Source organism: Ictidomys tridecemlineatus, chromosome 2 (assembly GCF_052094955.1).
Source record: "Ictidomys tridecemlineatus isolate mIctTri1 chromosome 2, mIctTri1.hap1, whole genome shotgun sequence".
Taxonomy (NCBI): domain Eukaryota; kingdom Metazoa; phylum Chordata; class Mammalia; order Rodentia; family Sciuridae; genus Ictidomys; species Ictidomys tridecemlineatus.
The window spans coordinates 10,379,699-10,396,707 of record NC_135478.1 but is presented as its reverse complement, the minus strand read 5'-3'; the positions used below and the strand labels follow the sequence as shown (position 1 = coordinate 10,396,707).

Here is a 17,009-nt window from a genome sequence, read left to right as displayed (position 1 = left end):
TGTATGGGATAGAGTTGAGCAGATCCAAGAGTTTAAGTCAATTCTGAAATATTCCCAAGCCTCACCTTCCCTGATCTCAGCACACTTCCCCCCCCCTCTCTTTTTCCTTTGTGGCACTGGGGCTTGAACCCAGGGCCTGGTGCATGTGAGGCAAGCACTCTATCAACTGAGCTATATCCCAGCCCTCAGCACACTTCTGAGGCCAAAAAATGTATATATTAACTGCATAGATACAGTGGAGCAGACATCTTAAGGAGTTCACTAACACTCCTGAACTCTACCTAGGGGAAAGAAATGAACCAGGGCTTGCAAATTGACAGCCACAGGCCTTATTGCAAACAGGTATTGCTTGCCACTCTTCTCCCTTCTGCACTCTTTTAAGAGCTTTTCTAATAGTCACAATTCTTAAAAGTTCAATAGTTTTTTTTTTTTTAATGTGATGCTGGGGCTCAAATCCAAGGCATCCCACATGTTAGGTAAGTGCTCTACCACTGAACTGCACTCTCAGTCCCTAGATTTCTTTTTAAATTACTGGGTTCCAGTTGCTTTTGTTTATCACTTTGTTTGAGACTGGGTCTCCCTCTCTTGCCTGGGCTGGTCTTGAACTCCTGGACTCAAGTGATCCTCCCTCCTGAGCCTCTGGAGTAACTGGGACCATGGGAGTGGGCCACTGCGACTGGCTTCCGGTTGCTTTCCTAAAACAGCAATTCTGACCCCAATCACGGACTTGCTCATTCATCAGAGACCCAGGGCTGCCAAGATGGGGAATGAAAACACTCAGAACCTGTTTTAACTCCTGGGACCACTCCTCCTAAGGACTGAAGGATGATTACCAGGAATTGCTGAAGTCAAGGAAGAGCTTGGACCCTCATCGCTTTTTTTTTTTCCAGTTACCGTTTTCATCCTTAGAACAGGAATAGCCTCATACTATCTCCTCTGTCTAGCTGGCGCCCAGATCACAGCACGCCGTGTCACCAATAAAAGTTGAAGTCTAGAACCGCCGCCCTTGAGCTAGTCAGAGTGCCACATTTTCAGCCTGCGCCGCCAGGGGGCAGTAGGACCCCGGCCGGGTGGGTTTGGCCCTGGGAGGCAGAGAGGCTGGGAGGCAGGGAGGCTGGGAGGCGGACAGCTGGGCAGCCAAGCGGCCGGGCAGGAGGGAGATAAGTGTGCATTCCGCATTCCGGCATTCCGGCCGACGCCTCCTGTGGCTTTCTCTGGCCTCTCTCCGACCGCTCCCGCCCCACCCCAGACGAAGAGGACTGAAAAGAAACCAGCTTGCACAGCCCAGGAAAACGGGGCTTTATTGCGGGGGGGGGGGGGGGACGGTGACCCCGACCCTCTAACAATCAAAAAGTTAGTTCAGTTAGACTAAGAAGGGTTGAACAGTCACGGTTTGTAGATGGTGGTCAGTTTCCTAGTGGAGACTAAACCATTTTACAGAAGGGACTGGTCAGTGTCACAAAGTGAAAACAGAATGGGCTGGTTGATTTCAAGTTCACCAGTGCAGAGGGCTGACCCCTCTTAAAGCCTTCTGCTGAAGCTGGGGGGTCGGGAGGGTGGGCAGGGAAGTCCTGCTGGGCGTCGCTAACCTGGTCCTCCCACCGGTATGTTAATTCAAGCCCGGGGTCCCAGCCTATTCAAACTTCAAGGTTTGCGCTCCTCCTGAGAAGAGAGGGACACACGAAGGCCACCCTTAGGGGACCCATGCACCGCATCCAGGCGTGGGGTGGGGCAGTTGGAGCCCCAAGACCAACTCCTCCCGTTAACCCACCCACCCCACCCCCGCCTGGGCTGGGCTAGGATTTCAGGTCTTGGCCAGAGTAGTGTCCCAGGGGGAGGGGACAGGGGCGGGGATGCTCTTTTTCCCTCCCAGAGTCCGGGAGCCACAGGCGTGGTGGGAGGGGCGACAAGCACTTGGGGAAGGGGGTTCCCACCTGCTCCAGGCCGTTCTCCGAAGCCTTCCTGCGGGGGGGCCAGATCACTGCCAACTTTCCATCGCCCCTGCTCGCTGCGGGGGAAGGGACGCTCAGCCTGCTTGGCCCCCTCCTTTCACCAGCTGGAGGAGGCCAGGACGAAGGAGGCCGGCCGCACCCCTTAAACACATACAGGTGTTCACCCCCCTCCTCCCCTGGGAGGCCTCCACCCAGTTCTAGGGATTCCGAAACTTGAGGAAGGCGAACCCAGAGTGGAAGCAGGAACCCGAAAACTCAGAGGGCGGATCCAAGAGCCCTAGAGAGCGGTCAGGGTTTCCTGAAACGAGCCCCCACCGCCGAAACCCAAGTCGTGCGGATCTGGGAGTCATTCCCGCTGGGGGTGGAGCACAGGGAGTCGACAGCCCAGAGGAGTGGCCAGGGGACGGAGACTTGAGAAGGGTCCCAGGAATCTGGGGGCCTGAAAGGCGGAACCCCGAGAATCGGAGGGCCAGAGAAAGGGTCACAGGAGTGGGCGATTGTTGGGAGCCGCTGGAGCTGTGGGATCCCACGCGTCGCGGCTTACCCGTGAGGCTCGGCGCGGGTTCCTTGAACTCAGTGGTACCGTAGACGCTGCGCCTCTGGCGCTGCCACTCCCGCTCGCGCTCGCGCACTTCGCGCACCTCTTGCTCCAGCAGTGATGGTGCGATGGGCGGCGGGGCGCGGGCCAGCACTGGGCACCGGCCCTGCACGGCCGAGCGCTGCCGGCCTCCAGGCTCCGGCAGCCGCTGTGAGCCCGCGCTGCCCTCCGCGGCCGCCGAGGAGCTGTTCTCCGCGGCGGCCTCGAAGAAGCGCTTGAGCTCGCCCAGCGGCTGCGAGGGCGAACGGGCGCTCGGCTCGGGGGCCGCGGGGCGAGCCAGCGCCGCCTGCCGGTGAGCCTCCCGCTCGATGTCTCGTTGCATCTTTGCGCCCGCCCGCGCGCGCCCCAAGGCGCGCGGGAGCGCGGCGCCCGGACCTGGCCGACTGAGCACCGGCCGCACGCGCAGCTCGACCAGTTCCTGGCCTGCGCGGCTGGAGCTCAGGCCCCGGCTCCGTCGCAGGCTCTCCTCGCGTTCGCAGCTGCGGCGGATTTCGCGCTCGATGGGTGTCTCCATGCGCAGCTCCGCGGCGAGCCGTTGGGGTGCCTCCGGACTCAGTGGAAATCGCAACTGGGAGATTTCCGGGCCTGACCCGGAGGAGGAGGAGGTCTCAGGGTCAGGAGCTGAACACTGCCCTGCGACCTCTGCGCTCTGCGCTGCAGGCAGCCCAGGGTCGGCGCTACCTGGCCCCGGACTCACAGAGCCTGCAGCAGCGGACAGCCCGGGGCGCTCTGCGACCCGCTCGGCTGATGGTTGCAGGACTTCGCTCTCTTGCTCTGGAGCCCCAACGTCCTGCGCTGATGAGGGAAAGAGATCCTCGCCGCCCAGCCTGAAGACCTCAGTGTCCTGCTCTGCAGCAGGCTCCGGGGCTTCGCTGTCTGGCCCGGGGGGCTCGTGGCTTTGCTCTTCAGACGACCCCAGGGCTCTGCTCTCCCTCCCGGGGACCTCGGTGTCCAGGGTTAGGTGCAGCTTGAGAGCCTAAGTTCCCAGACTCTGGGTTTTGATGCCCAGAGCCAGGATACCGTGCCCTATGAGGCACCTGTGGCCGCAGTCTCCGCCCGTGGTTCTAAGGCGTCGCCCGCGCCTGCAGCTTTCCCGACCCGCCTCTGGCCTCCGAGAACGGCCCCTGGGGGCAGGGCTGGGCACCGCCCCCGGCACCTGCCTGAAGGACTCCAGCTCCGCCCCGGCCCCGCCCTCGGGGCGGGGGCGCCTTACCGGGGGACTGGATTTCTTGCCCTGGTCCTCTGGGGTCAGCTTAGGGCACAGAACTCCTGTAAAAGGCGTTACCTGGACCCCGCCGCTACCCAGGGAGTGACTCTGCGTGCCGGGTTCTCTCGCTGCCCGCACATTGGCTCTTTTTTCGTTCAATGTCCCCGGCAGGAAGCCGGGTTGGGCCTCTAAAACAGGAGTCTTCTTGTGGGGGTGTCCCCCTGATGGTCATCCTTGTCCAGAAGGTGTCTGCCGGCGGCCAGCGACGCCCCTGGCCTCTGGGCCAGCCCCTTACTTTCCACCCTTGCGGCGCGCAGCTCTGGCCCGAGGGGGCGCCAGGATCCGCCTAAAGGCGCGCAGGTCCGCCGGCTCCCTCCCAGCTCTGGCCTCAGCAAGGTTCGGAATGGTGCGCTGCTGCCCTCACCAAGCCCAGAAGCGGCTTCCCTTTCCCGCCCTGGAGAGTCCGCGCGGCGTAGGCGCCAAGAGCACTCCTACACTCAGGAAATAAGGAGAGCGCTCCCAGGGAGCCGCGAGCTGTGGCGGTTGAAGGACGGTCACCTTGGGCTCTGGCGGCGTTCAGTCTAGCGCCAGGGAGCAGCTCCCTTTGGAGCAAATTCTGTCATTCAAGGACAGGATCACAGACTCCGCGCGTGTGCCACCCACCTGCAGGGACATTTTCCATTCTTCCCGCTGATCCAAGCAGGCTTTCAACAGAACCCTATCCCCCACCCCACCCGCAACACACAGACGTACACACTTTTCCAGGGTGATCAGGAGAAAGACACTTACCTATAGAAAACGGGGGGGGAGGGCCTTCTGGCCTCAGAAACCCCAAATAATCCAACTATTTTATCACCCCTTCCTGCCCACGCTACCTCTTTTCCACCCTTTTCCTCTTCCCTCTCCTTAATCCCAACCTCCTCCCCTCTGACCCTCTGACCCTGCTGGCCTAATTAGAGTCAGCCAACCTGGCTTCTCTCCCTCCCATAATCTGAGCAAGGTGTGAACCTTCTCCAAAGCTCAGTCTTCTTATCTGTAAAATGGGTCGGGATGACCGTTGCCTAACTCAGTTGGAAGATTGTTGAAGGTTCAAGCTTTATGTTTCCAGGGGCTGGGGTTGTGGCTCAGTGTAGAGAGCACTTGTCTAGCATGTGGGAGGCCCTGGGTTCCATCCTTGGCACTACATATAAATAAATAAAAAGTTCCACTGACAACTAAAAAAAAAAATATTTAAAAAATAGGAAAAAACTGGGCTGGGGTTGTGGCTCAGTGGTAGAGCACTGGCCTAGCATGCCTGAGGCACTAGGTTCGATCCTCAGCACCACATCAATGTCCAATAAAGATATTGTGTGCCCCTAAAACTAAAAAATCAACATGAAAAAGAAAAGGAAAAAAAATCTATGTTTCCAAAAGAAATTGTCTCCATGGTGCCCTCTTCACCTGTCACCTCATGGCCCCTCCTCTGGCCATGCTAACCTGGCTCTGGGCCTGCAGCCCTATGACCTCTGTTGAAGGCCTGGTTGCTGGCTCTGTCCCACGCCGCCCTTCATCCTAAGGGACACCAGCCTCTCCTGCTTCCTCCTGCCTCACAGGCAACCCTTCTCAGGCTTCAGATCCACATGTGCCGACAAGTTTCTTTCCCTCTGGCTCCAGCAGAAGGGAGAGAGAAGAGCAAGCCCGGGATTTGAATTCCATGTCCTCTCCCTCCAAGCCCCTTTGGGGACATCCCAGTAGCAGCTCCACATGGCTCTCTTTGGGGGCCAAGAGGGTACACAATCTACTGGGCCTCCAGGGGTGACCTTTGTAAATGGTTGCTTCCTTCAGTTCTCCTGGGTTACTGTTTTTGAATACATGATCTCTTCCTGCTATGACGCAGACCCTGAAAAATTCCAATCTCATGCTTTAAGCACCATCTCTGTGCAGGTGGTTCCCAAATTTATGTCCCCATCCCTGGGTTTCCCCTGGGCTTTGGACACACATCCAACAACGTCCGTCTGATGGATTTCCCCAAACACTTCCAAGGCTGAATTCTAGATCCCCGACCCTGCCTGCTCCGCCCCACCAAGAGTCACAACTGCACCTGTTCATGCCACACTCCAGGAGGCAGCCCCGATTTCCCTCTTCCCCCCTCCAATCTGAGCAAACCCCTGTGGCTCTGCCTCCAGTCATATTCTGAATTCATCCACTTCTCTCACCCTTGTCCCAGCCGTCACCTCTCCCTCCCAGTGCTCCCACCAAACAGACTAAAAACCCAGTTTCCCTCCCGTGGGCCAGCAAGCTCTGCCCTCTTCTCAGATCTCATCTTGTGCCGACCCTTGGGTGACGTCATCCCAGCCCTCATGCCTCCCTCCAACCTCTCCATTGGAATTCCCACCGCAGAGTCTGGGCATTCTTTCCCTCATTCTTTCCCATGACTGACGCCTGTTATGCAGCTCAAATGTCACCTCTTCAGAGAAGCGATCCCTGATTGCCCAACCTGCAACAGCAGTCCCTCTTTAACCCCATCCCCATTTTTCCTCAAGAACCCACCCTTGAGGCCGGGCTGTAACTCAGCATAAGGCCTTTGAGTTCATCCCCAGCACCAGGAGAACCAAGACCAAACAAGACAACAACCCAACACCTCCTCCTCCTCCCCCTCAACGGCAGGTATCACCTGCCATCTTTATTTCTTTGTGTATCTGTGAGTTTTCTGTCTCCCCCCCACACCAGGAAGTGAGCAGCATTACAGAATTTTCTGTCTGTTCTACTCACCTCCATACCCAACTCTTCCACACCTGGAATGTTGTCTGGTGCATGAGTTGTTTAAAAAAATCAGTATTTAGCCGGGCACTGTGGCGCACGCCTGTCAGCCCATCCGCTTGGGAGGCTGAGGCAGGAGGATTTCGAGTGTGAAGCCAGCCTCAGCAAAAGTGAGGTGCTAACTCAGCGAGACCCTGTCTCTAAATAAAATACAAAATAGGGCTGGGGATGTGGCTCAGTGGGCGAGTGCCCCTGGGTTCAATATCTGGTTACCCCCCACCAAAGAAAAGGCCACAGAGCGTGGGACTCCATTCACACAAAATGTCCCGAACAGGCCAATCCATACAGATGAGGACAATGGGTGGTTGTCAAGGCTGGAGGGAGGGGAGATGAGGTTTCCTTTGGGGATGATGAGAAGGTTCTGGAATCAGGTAGAAGCCAGGGTTGCATACCATCATGAATGTGCTAACGGCCCCTGATGCTACGTGTTGTCATGTATGATTGACCATGACTAAAAAATAATTCAGCCACTTGGGGTGGTGAGCAACCTGTAATCTCAGCTACTTGGGAGACTCAGGCGAAGGCAAACAGGGAGACCCTGTCTCAACAAACAAACAAAAATAATTAATGAAGTCAGCCCCACCGAGGGGCACGTGCCTGTTGACCTGGCTACTTGGGAGGCTGAGGCAGGAAAATCACCTTAAGCCCAGGGGTTCCAGAGCTTTGTACTAGAATGTGGGACACAGGAGACCTCAGCCCTCACCCAGCCCCCCTCTTTCCCACCCCCAACTCTCCAGAAGCAGGGAGCCGGGTGCGTGCTCTAGGGACACTTCATCTCGTGCCCAAGCTCTTCCACACCCCCCTGCCCACAGCTGACCCTGGGCCCCCTAAGTGGGGTCCAGGAGGGGAAGATCAAGATTTAGAAAGCACATTTTTTTGCTCTGTGCTCCCTGGGACGAGTCCCTAGTGGAATGTCCTCTGATGTGTGGGGCCCACATCAGGCAAGAGCTTCTTATCAGGGTTAAGGTCAGAATCCTCAAGTCTGACCAGGGCTGGGATGGGGGAAGCACTGAGGGCCGCAGGAGAGCAGAGGGGCCCCTGCCCCATCCTGGAAATTACTTCCACAGGAGCAGGGCTACACGAAATGGGCAGTCAGCTGAGAGAGAGGGTGCTGGCCCTTTAAGAATGCAATGGTATAAAACAGGGGACCCTCAAGGGTAGGAAGTTCTCTAGACCTTGCTTGTCACCACTCGCCCCTGTGACTCTACCTAAGGAGTATCTGGGGTTCTGGAGGCCACCTGGACTGAATCTCCCATATCACAGATGGGTAAACCGAGGCCTAGAAACCCGAGGCGAGATGTCCACAGTTACCCAGGCTTGCTCCAGCCTCCTAGGTCCCCTGGTGCTGAGCCTCTGGCCTCCAGAATTCCCTGGCTGGAGCAGAGGTCCCTTCCCCCCCCCCCCAGCCAGGTCTTGAAGGGAGTCTGGCGGCTTCTTAGTGTGCATGCCATGAATGACATTCACGTGCCCTGACAGAGGACCAAAGGACTGGGAATGCCCTGGAGGGTGGAGGTCAGCAACTGCCATCGCCCACCTGCTTGACCGCACATGTGAGAGCATTTGCCGGAGGCAGCCCGGTGCAGCAAGAAGGCCAGCGGCTGGTAAATAATTTATCCAGATAGCTGATAGTGCCTCCCAGAACTGCCGCCAGCCCCCAGCCCCCCTCCGTGCACCTCCAGCCTCAGCCCAAACCAGCTGGACCAGCTCTCCGGGTGCCGCCCTGCAGCCCCCCTCCCACCAGCCCAGTCCCGGCCTCCAGGGCACCTTCAGGCAAGCGGGTAGTGGGTCTCGAACTCAGAGAGGGTAGTGGGTCTCGAACTCAGAGACTGGGAAGTGGGCTTCTGGGCAAGATGGCCCTGCAGAGCCAGGCCTGGTCTCCGGCCACACCCATGTAAGTGTCTGGGGTCACCGGGCTGGAGGGCCGAGGTCGGGGTTGAAAGGGGCTTGGGGGGGATGCTGGCCTTGCCTGGGAGCCCAGAGCCCCATCTGGAGTTTCCCAAGGAAACCCGAGAGAGTGGACAGGGCAGGGGCCAGCCGCGTGGGCTCCTCAGTGGCTCCTGCCCCGGAGACTATGGTGGGGGATGTGGACTCCCAGGACACTTCTTCTTCAGGGATTTTCTGCTGGCAGACCAAGAGCCCAAAGTCCAGCCTGGGGGTGGGGCTACTGCCGGGTTCGGGTTGGGGGGGGCGGGGAATGCTGGGGTCCCCTGCTTCCACACTTGGCCCCTGGAATCACCCCCCATCGAATGGCCGGAGTGCCTGAGATCCGACAGGAGAAATGAAGGGCTCCCCAGCTCGGAGAGACAATGACAGAATCGAAAAGATGACCTGCTTCATGAAATGGCCACCAACTAACTACTGCTGGTGGCAATAGGCAGGCTAGGGACACCACGGTGATCTCATCTCATAGTTAGAGATAAACAGTACCAAAGGGTGTGGGGGGAGTGTTTTAATATGTGAGATGGGAAGGCCTTCTAATTTAGGGAGTAGAGGGGTTCTAGGGTTTGTGAAGAGTTCTAGAAAGGGGGCTCCCCCACTGGGGACCCCAATTCGGTTCCTCACTCTTCTGGGTCTTCCACTGCATTATTCACCAACTACAAACCTGGTTGCCTAGCAACGGGAACCCAATCCCCCCCAGCGAGGGAGAGGCGAGGGAGATTACATCTTGGGGAGAGGACGGCAGAGAATGGACTTCAGCCCTCCCCCAGGGACAAACCTATAAGCAGGGAGTCTGGACTTCCTTAGGGATGCCCCCCAAAACATGACGTCGGTCCCCAGTGGAAATCAGGACCCCAGGCTTACCTCCGGCCTCCTGGGAGCCAAATGGAAGGTTCCTGGACCCCCACGCCCAGGGTCCGGTGTTTGGGGTGTGAGTGCCTCCAGTTCTCCTGACTCCGTGACCTTGAACAAGTGTTTCTGCCACTTCTCAGAGCCTCAGGTTCCCCATCTGTGTCGTATGGGGACAATGGTACTATCACCTCCAGGGAGCACTGGGAGGCTTAAAGAGGGTGCCCAGCGCGTGAGGCATAAAGACAGCGCCTGGCACAGGGACGAGCGCCCTGACGGTCGGCTGCTTCTGTTCGCGGTTGGAATGTCAGCCCGGCTGGTGGACTAGAGCCAGACAATCCTGGTCAGGGCAGGAGAGGCGGGCGGAGGTGGCTGTGGGAGCCCAGCGGAAGCCCCACAAGGCACTTAGGACACTATATATAGCAAGTGCCATTATGCTTTCATGGTGGCCAGTAGAGTCAGGGAAGTCCCAGCTGGAGCTTGGAAGGTGAGGCTCTAATGGTCCCCTAGTAAGGTTAGCATCCAAATTAATAAACCTCTGAGGGTTTCTCTGCACCCAGCCCAGGCTAGTGGGGACAACGTTGGGGACAACGTTGGGGACAACAGACAGCTCGATGTCACTTTCTAGATATGGAAGTGCGGCCAGTGTAGCAAGAGAGTCAGCACTCAGCACACGTCCATGACGATGAAGGGCCAAAGTGACAATGACAAGTTCCTAATGGTGTTGAGCACCGGTCAGCTTCCAGCCTCCAGGGGAAACCAGGGAGGAGGCTGGGAAGCAGGGCGGCAGGTGCGTTGAGCAGGACGGTGATGGAGAGGCTCAGGTTAAACCTTAAACCACAAGTCCCGCTCCTTGAAGCTCAGAGTCCAGTACTAGGGAGCGTGACCCAGGGACCCTTGTCCCAGGAGGGGGTTGGCAGGAGGAGGAGGCAGCTCAGGAGTTACCATGGCAACGGTGGGATGGCCATTTCTCTCCCCAGATTTCCTCACCTCCCAGCAGGTAAGGGATCCTGGATAGGAGGAGAGGTCCACAGAAGTGTGGCAAGGGTGCCTGTTAGGATTTGAGGGTTTCTGGTAGGACAGACTTGGAATAGTTATCATGATTAGTCACCAATAGAATCGCTCATGGGTATTATTAAATGATGATGAATAATAAACAATGTACTATTTTTTGGAGCACTATTCCTTATGCTTTTCCCTGTATGGATACATGAGAAGGGGAGGCGGTTCAGCTATTCACACCCATTTTACAGATCAGGTTACTGAGGCCAAGGGAGGCAATCTAGGACTAGGAGACCCGCCTTGGTCTCTGTCGTGTATCCCCTCACAAGACCCTCCCTTGTCCTCTGCCCTGGCTTCTCCCAGGTGCAAAGGGGAAATAGAGGCAGACTCTGGGCTCTCCTGTCGGCTACGCCAAGTTCTTGGCCAAGAGGGTAGTGTCAGAGGTCTGCTCGCTGAGGAATTGGGGGCCCTGAAAGCCCCATCCGCAGCCCCTGCCCTCTCCCCACAGGCCCATGGCCGAGAGCTCCCTCTATCGGCAGCGGCTGGAGGTCATTGCGGTAAGTGACACCCTCCCAGAGCGCTTGGTCCTGCGCCCTGGGGAACGCCCCCCAACCCCAGGCTTCTTGGTCTCCCCCAACCCCGGGAGCAAGCCTGTCACTGTGAACAGGGGAGCAGAGTCCTAAGCTCCGGCCCTGCCCAGGGCTCTAAGCCCTCAGCCCCCTCCCCTCCCCGGCTCCTTTGTCTAGTCAATGCCACCCCAGGATGGAGGGGCTGTGGACCCGGCACTCTCAGAACCTGCCTCATCGGAGCCTCCTCCCTGAGTCGGGCTTCCCGGACAACCCCCTCTCTTGCACCCTGACTCGGACCCCATCCTCGGAGCCTCTCCTTATGGACCTCCATCTCTCAGGGTTCTTCCTGCCCCGCTCCTCTGGACCTCCATCACGCTGATCCTATCTGGATCTCTCATCCTTCCACTCCATTTCTCTCTCCTCCCTCTTTGAACCCCATCTCCTAGAGCCCCAACTTTATGTAGCCCCTTCTGCATCCGCACCTCTGTACCATGTCTGACCACCCCTCTGTACCCCCATCCTCTGACCCCACCTTTGCACCCCATCTCTGATCCCCACCTCTGCGCTCCTATAGTTTTGACTCTGCCACCCATCTCCCGATCCTCCCCACCGTACCCACCCCCATCTCTCTGGACCCCACCTCTCCAGCCCAGTGTCTCTGACGGACGCCTCCATTTCGGACCCCCATGTCAGTAGCACCCTCCCTTGGATCCAGTATTTGGACTCCCCTCCCATCCCTATGGACCCGGTAGCCCGACCGCCAGGCTCTCAACCGCCTCGGACGCCCACCCCAAGGCCCCGCCCCCGGGGACCCCATCCACCGACCCCCATTGGGCGCGGCGAGGCTTCCGCAGCATCCCGGGCGCGGCCGGCCCCGCCCCCTGCCCCGCCCTCCCTCCGCCCCTCGGCCGGCTGCTGAGTCAGCGCCTCCGCAGCCCCCTCCCCGCCGGGTGCCCACCGCGCTGGGCCGCCCCGTGGGGCCGGGAGCCCCGGAGCCCCCGGGGAGGAGGGCGGAGGGGGCGGAGGCTCCGCGGGCCCCGCCCGGCCGGCGGGCAGCTCCCGGTCCTCTGTGCGCAGGAAAAGCGGCGGCTGCAGGAGCAGATCCGCGCGGCGCGCCGGGAACTGGAGGAGGAGAAACTCCGCGTGGAGCGGCTCAAGGTTGGGGCGCTGGCCGGGCCTGGGGGATGAGGCGGAGGTGTCTGCGCGGGTCGGTTTGCGGGGCGACAGGAACCTCTGCCCAATTTGGGGGGTGGGCAATAAGGAGGCGTCGGTCGCAGCTTGGGGGGCGTCTTTCCCAGCCCGAGAAGGGATGGGGCGGGGTGGTCCTGGGGACAGCAGTCCCACTCTGGGAAGAGCATGGGAACCCAGGAGGTCTTTGTCCTAGTTTGGGGGACACCAGGGGAGCCCTAGGGCAGCTTAGGGGTAGGGAGGGGCCGTAGGGAAGGACGTTGGTTTCACCTCTGGGAGCGTCTGTCTTGTTTTGGAGGAGTTGTGCCCCCCCAGTCTCTGCCCATTCTGGGCGGGTTGAGGGGACAGAGGGGTGTGTGTCCCAGTCTGGGAAAGCCATCGCTGGCTGGCAGTGGGGTGTTTGTTCCATCTGGAGGTGTTGGGGATCAACCTGAGCACTGTCCCAGCCCGATGTGTGTCCCCTCTGGGTGACTGTGGGGCAGTAAGGAATCTACTGAGGCGAGGTCAGGAGGGGACCACCCGGGGTAGGGCAGCCTGTATGTCCAGCCCAGGGTTCCCTTCCATGCCCAGAGGAAATCTCTCCGCGAGCGTTGGCTAATGGATGGGGCGGCTGAGGGGCCACAGCAGCCCGAGGATCCCGGCTCGAAGGACCCCCAGTCGCCGGAAGGCCAGGCTCAGGCACGCATCAGAAACCTAGAAGACAGCTTGTTCACGTGAGTGTCCCCCACCCTCCCACCGGGGTGCCAGGCCGGACCTCTGGATCACTGGAGAAGGGGGCAAATTGAGTTGAGGACCCAGCACCCAGCAGCCTGCTTCTCTCCCTCAGACTCCAGAGTGAGCTGCAGCTGTTGCAAAGTGCGTCCACAGGTGCCCAGCACAAACCCTTGGGTAGGCTCACCTGGCGCAGACAGGTGAGGAACCAAGGAGCGGTGGGTAGGGGAGGGGGCGTGGCCTTCTCCGAGAGCCCTTCAGCACCATACATTGAACCCACCTCTTGCTACTTCTTTGCTTGGAGGGGGTCGGCAAGTAGGTTTCCCTGCCTCAGTTTCCCCATCTCTAAAGTGGGAATAGCGACAGCACCACGTGGAAGCGCCCCTGGGGGCGACCAGAAGACCATAGCACTGGTAGCAGGCACAGGGAAGTTTGGGATTTTGGTTGTTAGTATGGTCCTGTTAGGGAATGTTGGCAGAAAATGTGGGCAGATGTCCCTGGGATCCGGCCTTGGAAGTCACAAAGGGTCACCAGAGATATTGTGATTGTCTGAAAATAAAATAAAAAGGGTTGGGGGTGTGACACAGTAGCAGAGCAGGTGCCTGGATGCCCAGTACCTTTTGTTATATCCCTGGTTCAGGAAAAAAATAATACTAATCTGGCTCCCTAGGTTATCCTTGAAATCCAAAAGATTCAGCAACGTTCACCCCCGTCCGCAGAGGGCTGGGTCTTCCACAGTGCCACCCCTCCTGTCTTCCCTTAGCCCCAGGAGCTTGCTGGGTGCTGAGTTGGGGGAAAGCTCTTGTTGGGGCTGGGGTGGGCCGGCCGTTCCTGGCTGGAGATGGGCAAGGTTTGGTCTGGGCCTCAGGGAGCTCACGGTCTAGGGGAGGAGACAGGCACGGAGCTGTGAGGGGGGAGCCTGAGTGTGGAGGGTCACCTAGGGGAGGCCTACCTGTGGGAACTGGGGGTGGAGCCCGGCCACAGAAGGCTTGCCTGGCATGTGTGAGGCCCTGGGGGTCCCAAAAGCATCAGTAGGTTAAAAGGAAAAGTGACATCTAGGTTGAATTTGCAAAGAGAGAAAGCACAGCCCTTAAAAGGCCTGACGGCCGGCAAGAGGAAGATGGAGTCAGAGACTGAGGCCATCCTTGGAGCCGGGCCGAGGTCGCCTACAGAGCTGTTGCCTGCTGCCCTGCCTGAGCCCATCTTCCTCCTCTTCATCCTGCGTTTCATTCCAGCCACAATGACCCTCTCTTCTATTCCTCTAACTTGCCCAGCTCATGGTGGCCTCAGGACCTTTGTACTTCTATTTCCTCGGCCTGGAATGCCTATCCCCACCTCTTGACTCCTGACTGCTTCTTCACACCCTTCGGATCTCTGTTCTGCCACCTCTACCAGGAGGCCCTCTGCATTTAATACCTACAGGAGGCCCCTTCCCGCCTCCCAGCCGCTCCCTAGCTCCTCTTCCTGACTTTGTGCCTCTCCACAACCCTTCTCACTGCCTGGCATGATCTATTTCTTTATGTTTATTTTTTTTTGTTCTTGTTTTTTATGTTGTTGTTTCGGTGCCAGGGATTGAACACAGGGCCACTCGACCCCTGAGCCACCTCTGCAGCCCTATTTTGTGTTTTATTTAGAGACAGGGTCTCACTGAGTTGCTTAGTGCCTTGCTTTTGCTGAGGCTGGCTTTGAACTCGCGATCCTCCTGTCTCAGCCTCCCGAGCCGCTGGGATGACAGGCGTGTGCCCCCCGCGCCCGGCTTATGCCTGTTTTTCACCTCCTTCCTTCACTGAAATGAGTTCCAGTAACAACAGTCTTGAGCGTCGTCATTGTGTGCCCTGACCCAGTAGCTGGCAGAGGAGGCCCCTGACACAGGGATCATCTCTGTGAGCACAGCCTTGTCGAAGCACCTGTCGTGTGTGACCTGCAGCAGTGGGAGACACACAGGCTCCGGAGGCTGAGGGGAGGGGGTTGGGTCCTGAGGACAGTGGGAGCCACGGAGGGGGCTTGAGCAGGGGAGGGGCACTGGCCCGAAGGGAGGCTGGAGGAGGGGACAGGGCCCACCTGACCTGGTCTCTGCCCTCCCTGCAGAGTCACCGTCCTGTCTCCCAACCCACCATGGAGGCGGGTCTTGCAGGTGGGTGTTGGAGCCCCAAGGGATGAGGAGGAGGGTCCCTGGTCCTTCCGGCCCTGACCTGCCCTTTCTTCTCCTCTGCTGACCTACGCCCAGGCCAGTCTGAGCCGGACAAGAGAGCTTCCCTGCCGACTGGACTGGTGGGCGCATCCCCAGAGGTCCCCTCTGAGCCCCAGGAGGAGGCTGCGGGGGTCCTGCCACCACAGAGGCAGGTCCCTGGGGCCGTGGGGGCCTCCCCAGAAGCCAACGGCCCCTGCCCTGGACCCAGCCCTGGCAGGGAGCAGGAGCGGAGCCTGGGGGCGGCGGCAGCAGAGCGGGGTGTAGTGGAGGCCAAAGGGGTGGGCGTGGTGGAGGTGGTGTGGGAGGGCCTGCGGGCCCCAGGGGACTGTGCCGAGGGGACACCGGGCCTGGAGCTGGAGGCCAGGGTGGAGGAGGTGGTACTGGAAGCCATTGGGGACAGGCAGGGGGCTGGCAGCCCCGAGCTCCCAGCCTGGGTGAAGGAGGGCAGGGGTGTGGCGGAGATGGTCTGGGAGGGGCTGGGGGGCACCGAGTCGCAAGCCAGCGGGGAGGTGGGCCCAGAGGCCACACTGAGCAGCTCGCCAGGGCGACTGCAGGGAGATGCTTCCCGGGAGGGAGAAGGTGCTCCCCCGGGCAGCCCCGAGGCCGAGGGGCAGGGGGGCTCTGGAGGAGAGGAGGGGTCCTTCATCTGGGTGGAAAGAGCGACTCTCAGTGAGGACTGGGAGGAGCTGCTGATGGAGGGGCTGGAGGGGCCCGTGGTGACCGAGGGAGGAGGCCAGGAAGCCTGGGAGGGGGGGAGGAGACGAGTAGAGGAATCCCCGGGGGCGGGAGGTGAGGAAAGTGAGGCAAAGCCAGAGACAGGGAGGGACGCAGCTGTGAATGCAAGAGAGGGGCCACAGCAGCCAGAGAGAGGAGGTGAGGGAGACGGAGGGGCTGAGGAGCCCTTGGGCACCGAGATAAAAGACGGTGAAGGACCCTTGAGGGCAGAGGAGGAAAGGGGCCAGGACCAGCCAGAGGCAGAGGAAAGAGCTGAGGACCCGTCTCGAGTGGAGAGAAAAGAAGTCGAGGGGCCTTTGGAGACAGAGAAGGAAAGAGGGGAAGAAAAGCAAGCTACAGAGAAAGAAGAGGAGGAAGCTCTGGGAGTGGAGGGAAAAGGAGGCCAGGAAATGCCAGGGGCAAGGGAGGCAGAGAGGGAAGGAGGTGAGACAGCCTCAGGGGCAGAGAGGGAAGGAGAGGAAGTCTCACAGGTGCAGAGAAAAGGAGGTGAGGAAGCACCAGAGGCAGAGAGGGAAGGAGGTGAGACAGCCTCAGGGGCAGAGAGGGAAGGAGGTGAGGAAGCACCAGAGGCAGAGAGGGAAGGAGGTGAGACAGCCTCAGGGGCAGAGAGGGAGGGAGGTGAGGAAGGACTCGGGGCACAGAAGACTCAGGGGTCTGAGGAAGAGCTGGGCTCAGGAGGGCAGAGAGAGTCTGGGGAAAGGACGGAGTCCCAGGAGGAGGTGAGCGAGGCCGGGGCCACCCTTGGGGTCAAGCAGGAGCCAGTGCCGGGGGAGGAGGAAGCCGCGCAGCTCCGAAACCCTGCGGAGGGCCAGGGGCCCCCAGGGGACGCCGTGCCCCTCCTGAGAGCCAGCCCAGCCCCACAGCAGCCCACCGAGAGGCAGCCTCTGCTCCAGCGGGGGAGGCCCAGAGCCAACCCCAGTGCCCACCCCGCGCCCACCTACGCACCCGCCCGGCAGCCTGAGCCGGCCGCCCGCGCCGAGGGCGAAGAGGCCAGGGGCCCCAAGCAGAAGTCGTGCCAGTGCTGCGCCCTGATGTGAGCCACGCCCCCGGCTCCGCCCACAGCTACCTCACCTCTGGGCACCCGGCAGGGGGCTCCAGGCACAGCCGGCCCCACCAGACCCGCTGGCCTGCACGTCCACCTTGCCCACTGCCTGTGACCCCGGCTCCCGTCCGTGACAAAGCCTTTATACTTGAAAATAAACCCTTAAAGCACTTGGATGTGTGCGTGGTGTCAGCAAAGAATCCTGCATGGTCTCCTGGGGGAAACTGA

The 17,009-nt window shown here is 59.6% G+C and overlaps 2 protein-coding genes across 8 annotated transcripts; one reads left to right on the top strand and one right to left on the bottom strand.

The window, feature by feature from the left end:
- Positions 1 to 1,284: 1,284 nt before the first annotated feature.
- On the bottom strand, positions 1,285 to 9,667 carry LOC101969416 (uncharacterized protein MISP3). Of its 5 annotated transcripts, none has more exons than XM_078037248.1 (4): positions 9,359 to 9,667; positions 2,497 to 3,135; positions 1,935 to 2,056; positions 1,285 to 1,662 (listed from the first exon to the last, which is right to left on the bottom strand). In XM_078037248.1, the coding sequence occupies exons 2-4, from the start codon at positions 3,062 to 3,064 to the stop codon at positions 1,645 to 1,647; spliced, it is 708 nt and encodes a 235-aa protein (XP_077893374.1). In that variant the 5' UTR covers positions 3,065 to 3,135; positions 9,359 to 9,667; the 3' UTR covers positions 1,285 to 1,644. The 5 variants fall into 5 exon arrangements, with proteins under 5 accessions (XP_077893374.1, XP_077893371.1, XP_077893364.1 ...); XM_078037245.1 differs by lacking the exon at positions 9,359 to 9,667 and adding an exon at positions 3,248 to 8,223; XM_078037238.1 differs by lacking the exon at positions 9,359 to 9,667 and adding an exon at positions 6,509 to 8,223 and having other exon boundaries at positions 2,497 to 5,636.
- Positions 8,039 to 16,957, top strand: Palm3 (paralemmin 3). 3 transcript variants are annotated; one of them, XM_078037217.1, is made up of 7 exons: positions 8,039 to 8,157; positions 10,854 to 10,902; positions 11,992 to 12,072; positions 12,673 to 12,815; positions 12,929 to 13,013; positions 14,902 to 14,947; positions 15,041 to 16,957. In XM_078037217.1, exons 2-7 carry the CDS (start codon positions 10,858 to 10,860, stop codon positions 16,774 to 16,776), a joined length of 2,136 nt encoding a protein of 711 aa, XP_077893343.1. In that variant the 5' UTR covers positions 8,039 to 8,157; positions 10,854 to 10,857; the 3' UTR covers positions 16,777 to 16,957. The 3 variants fall into 3 exon arrangements, with proteins under 3 accessions (XP_077893343.1, XP_077893353.1, XP_077893346.1); XM_078037227.1 differs by lacking the exon at positions 8,039 to 8,157 and adding an exon at positions 8,197 to 8,447; XM_078037220.1 differs by lacking the exon at positions 8,039 to 8,157 and adding an exon at positions 8,771 to 10,133.
- Positions 16,958 to 17,009: the final 52 nt, after the last annotated feature.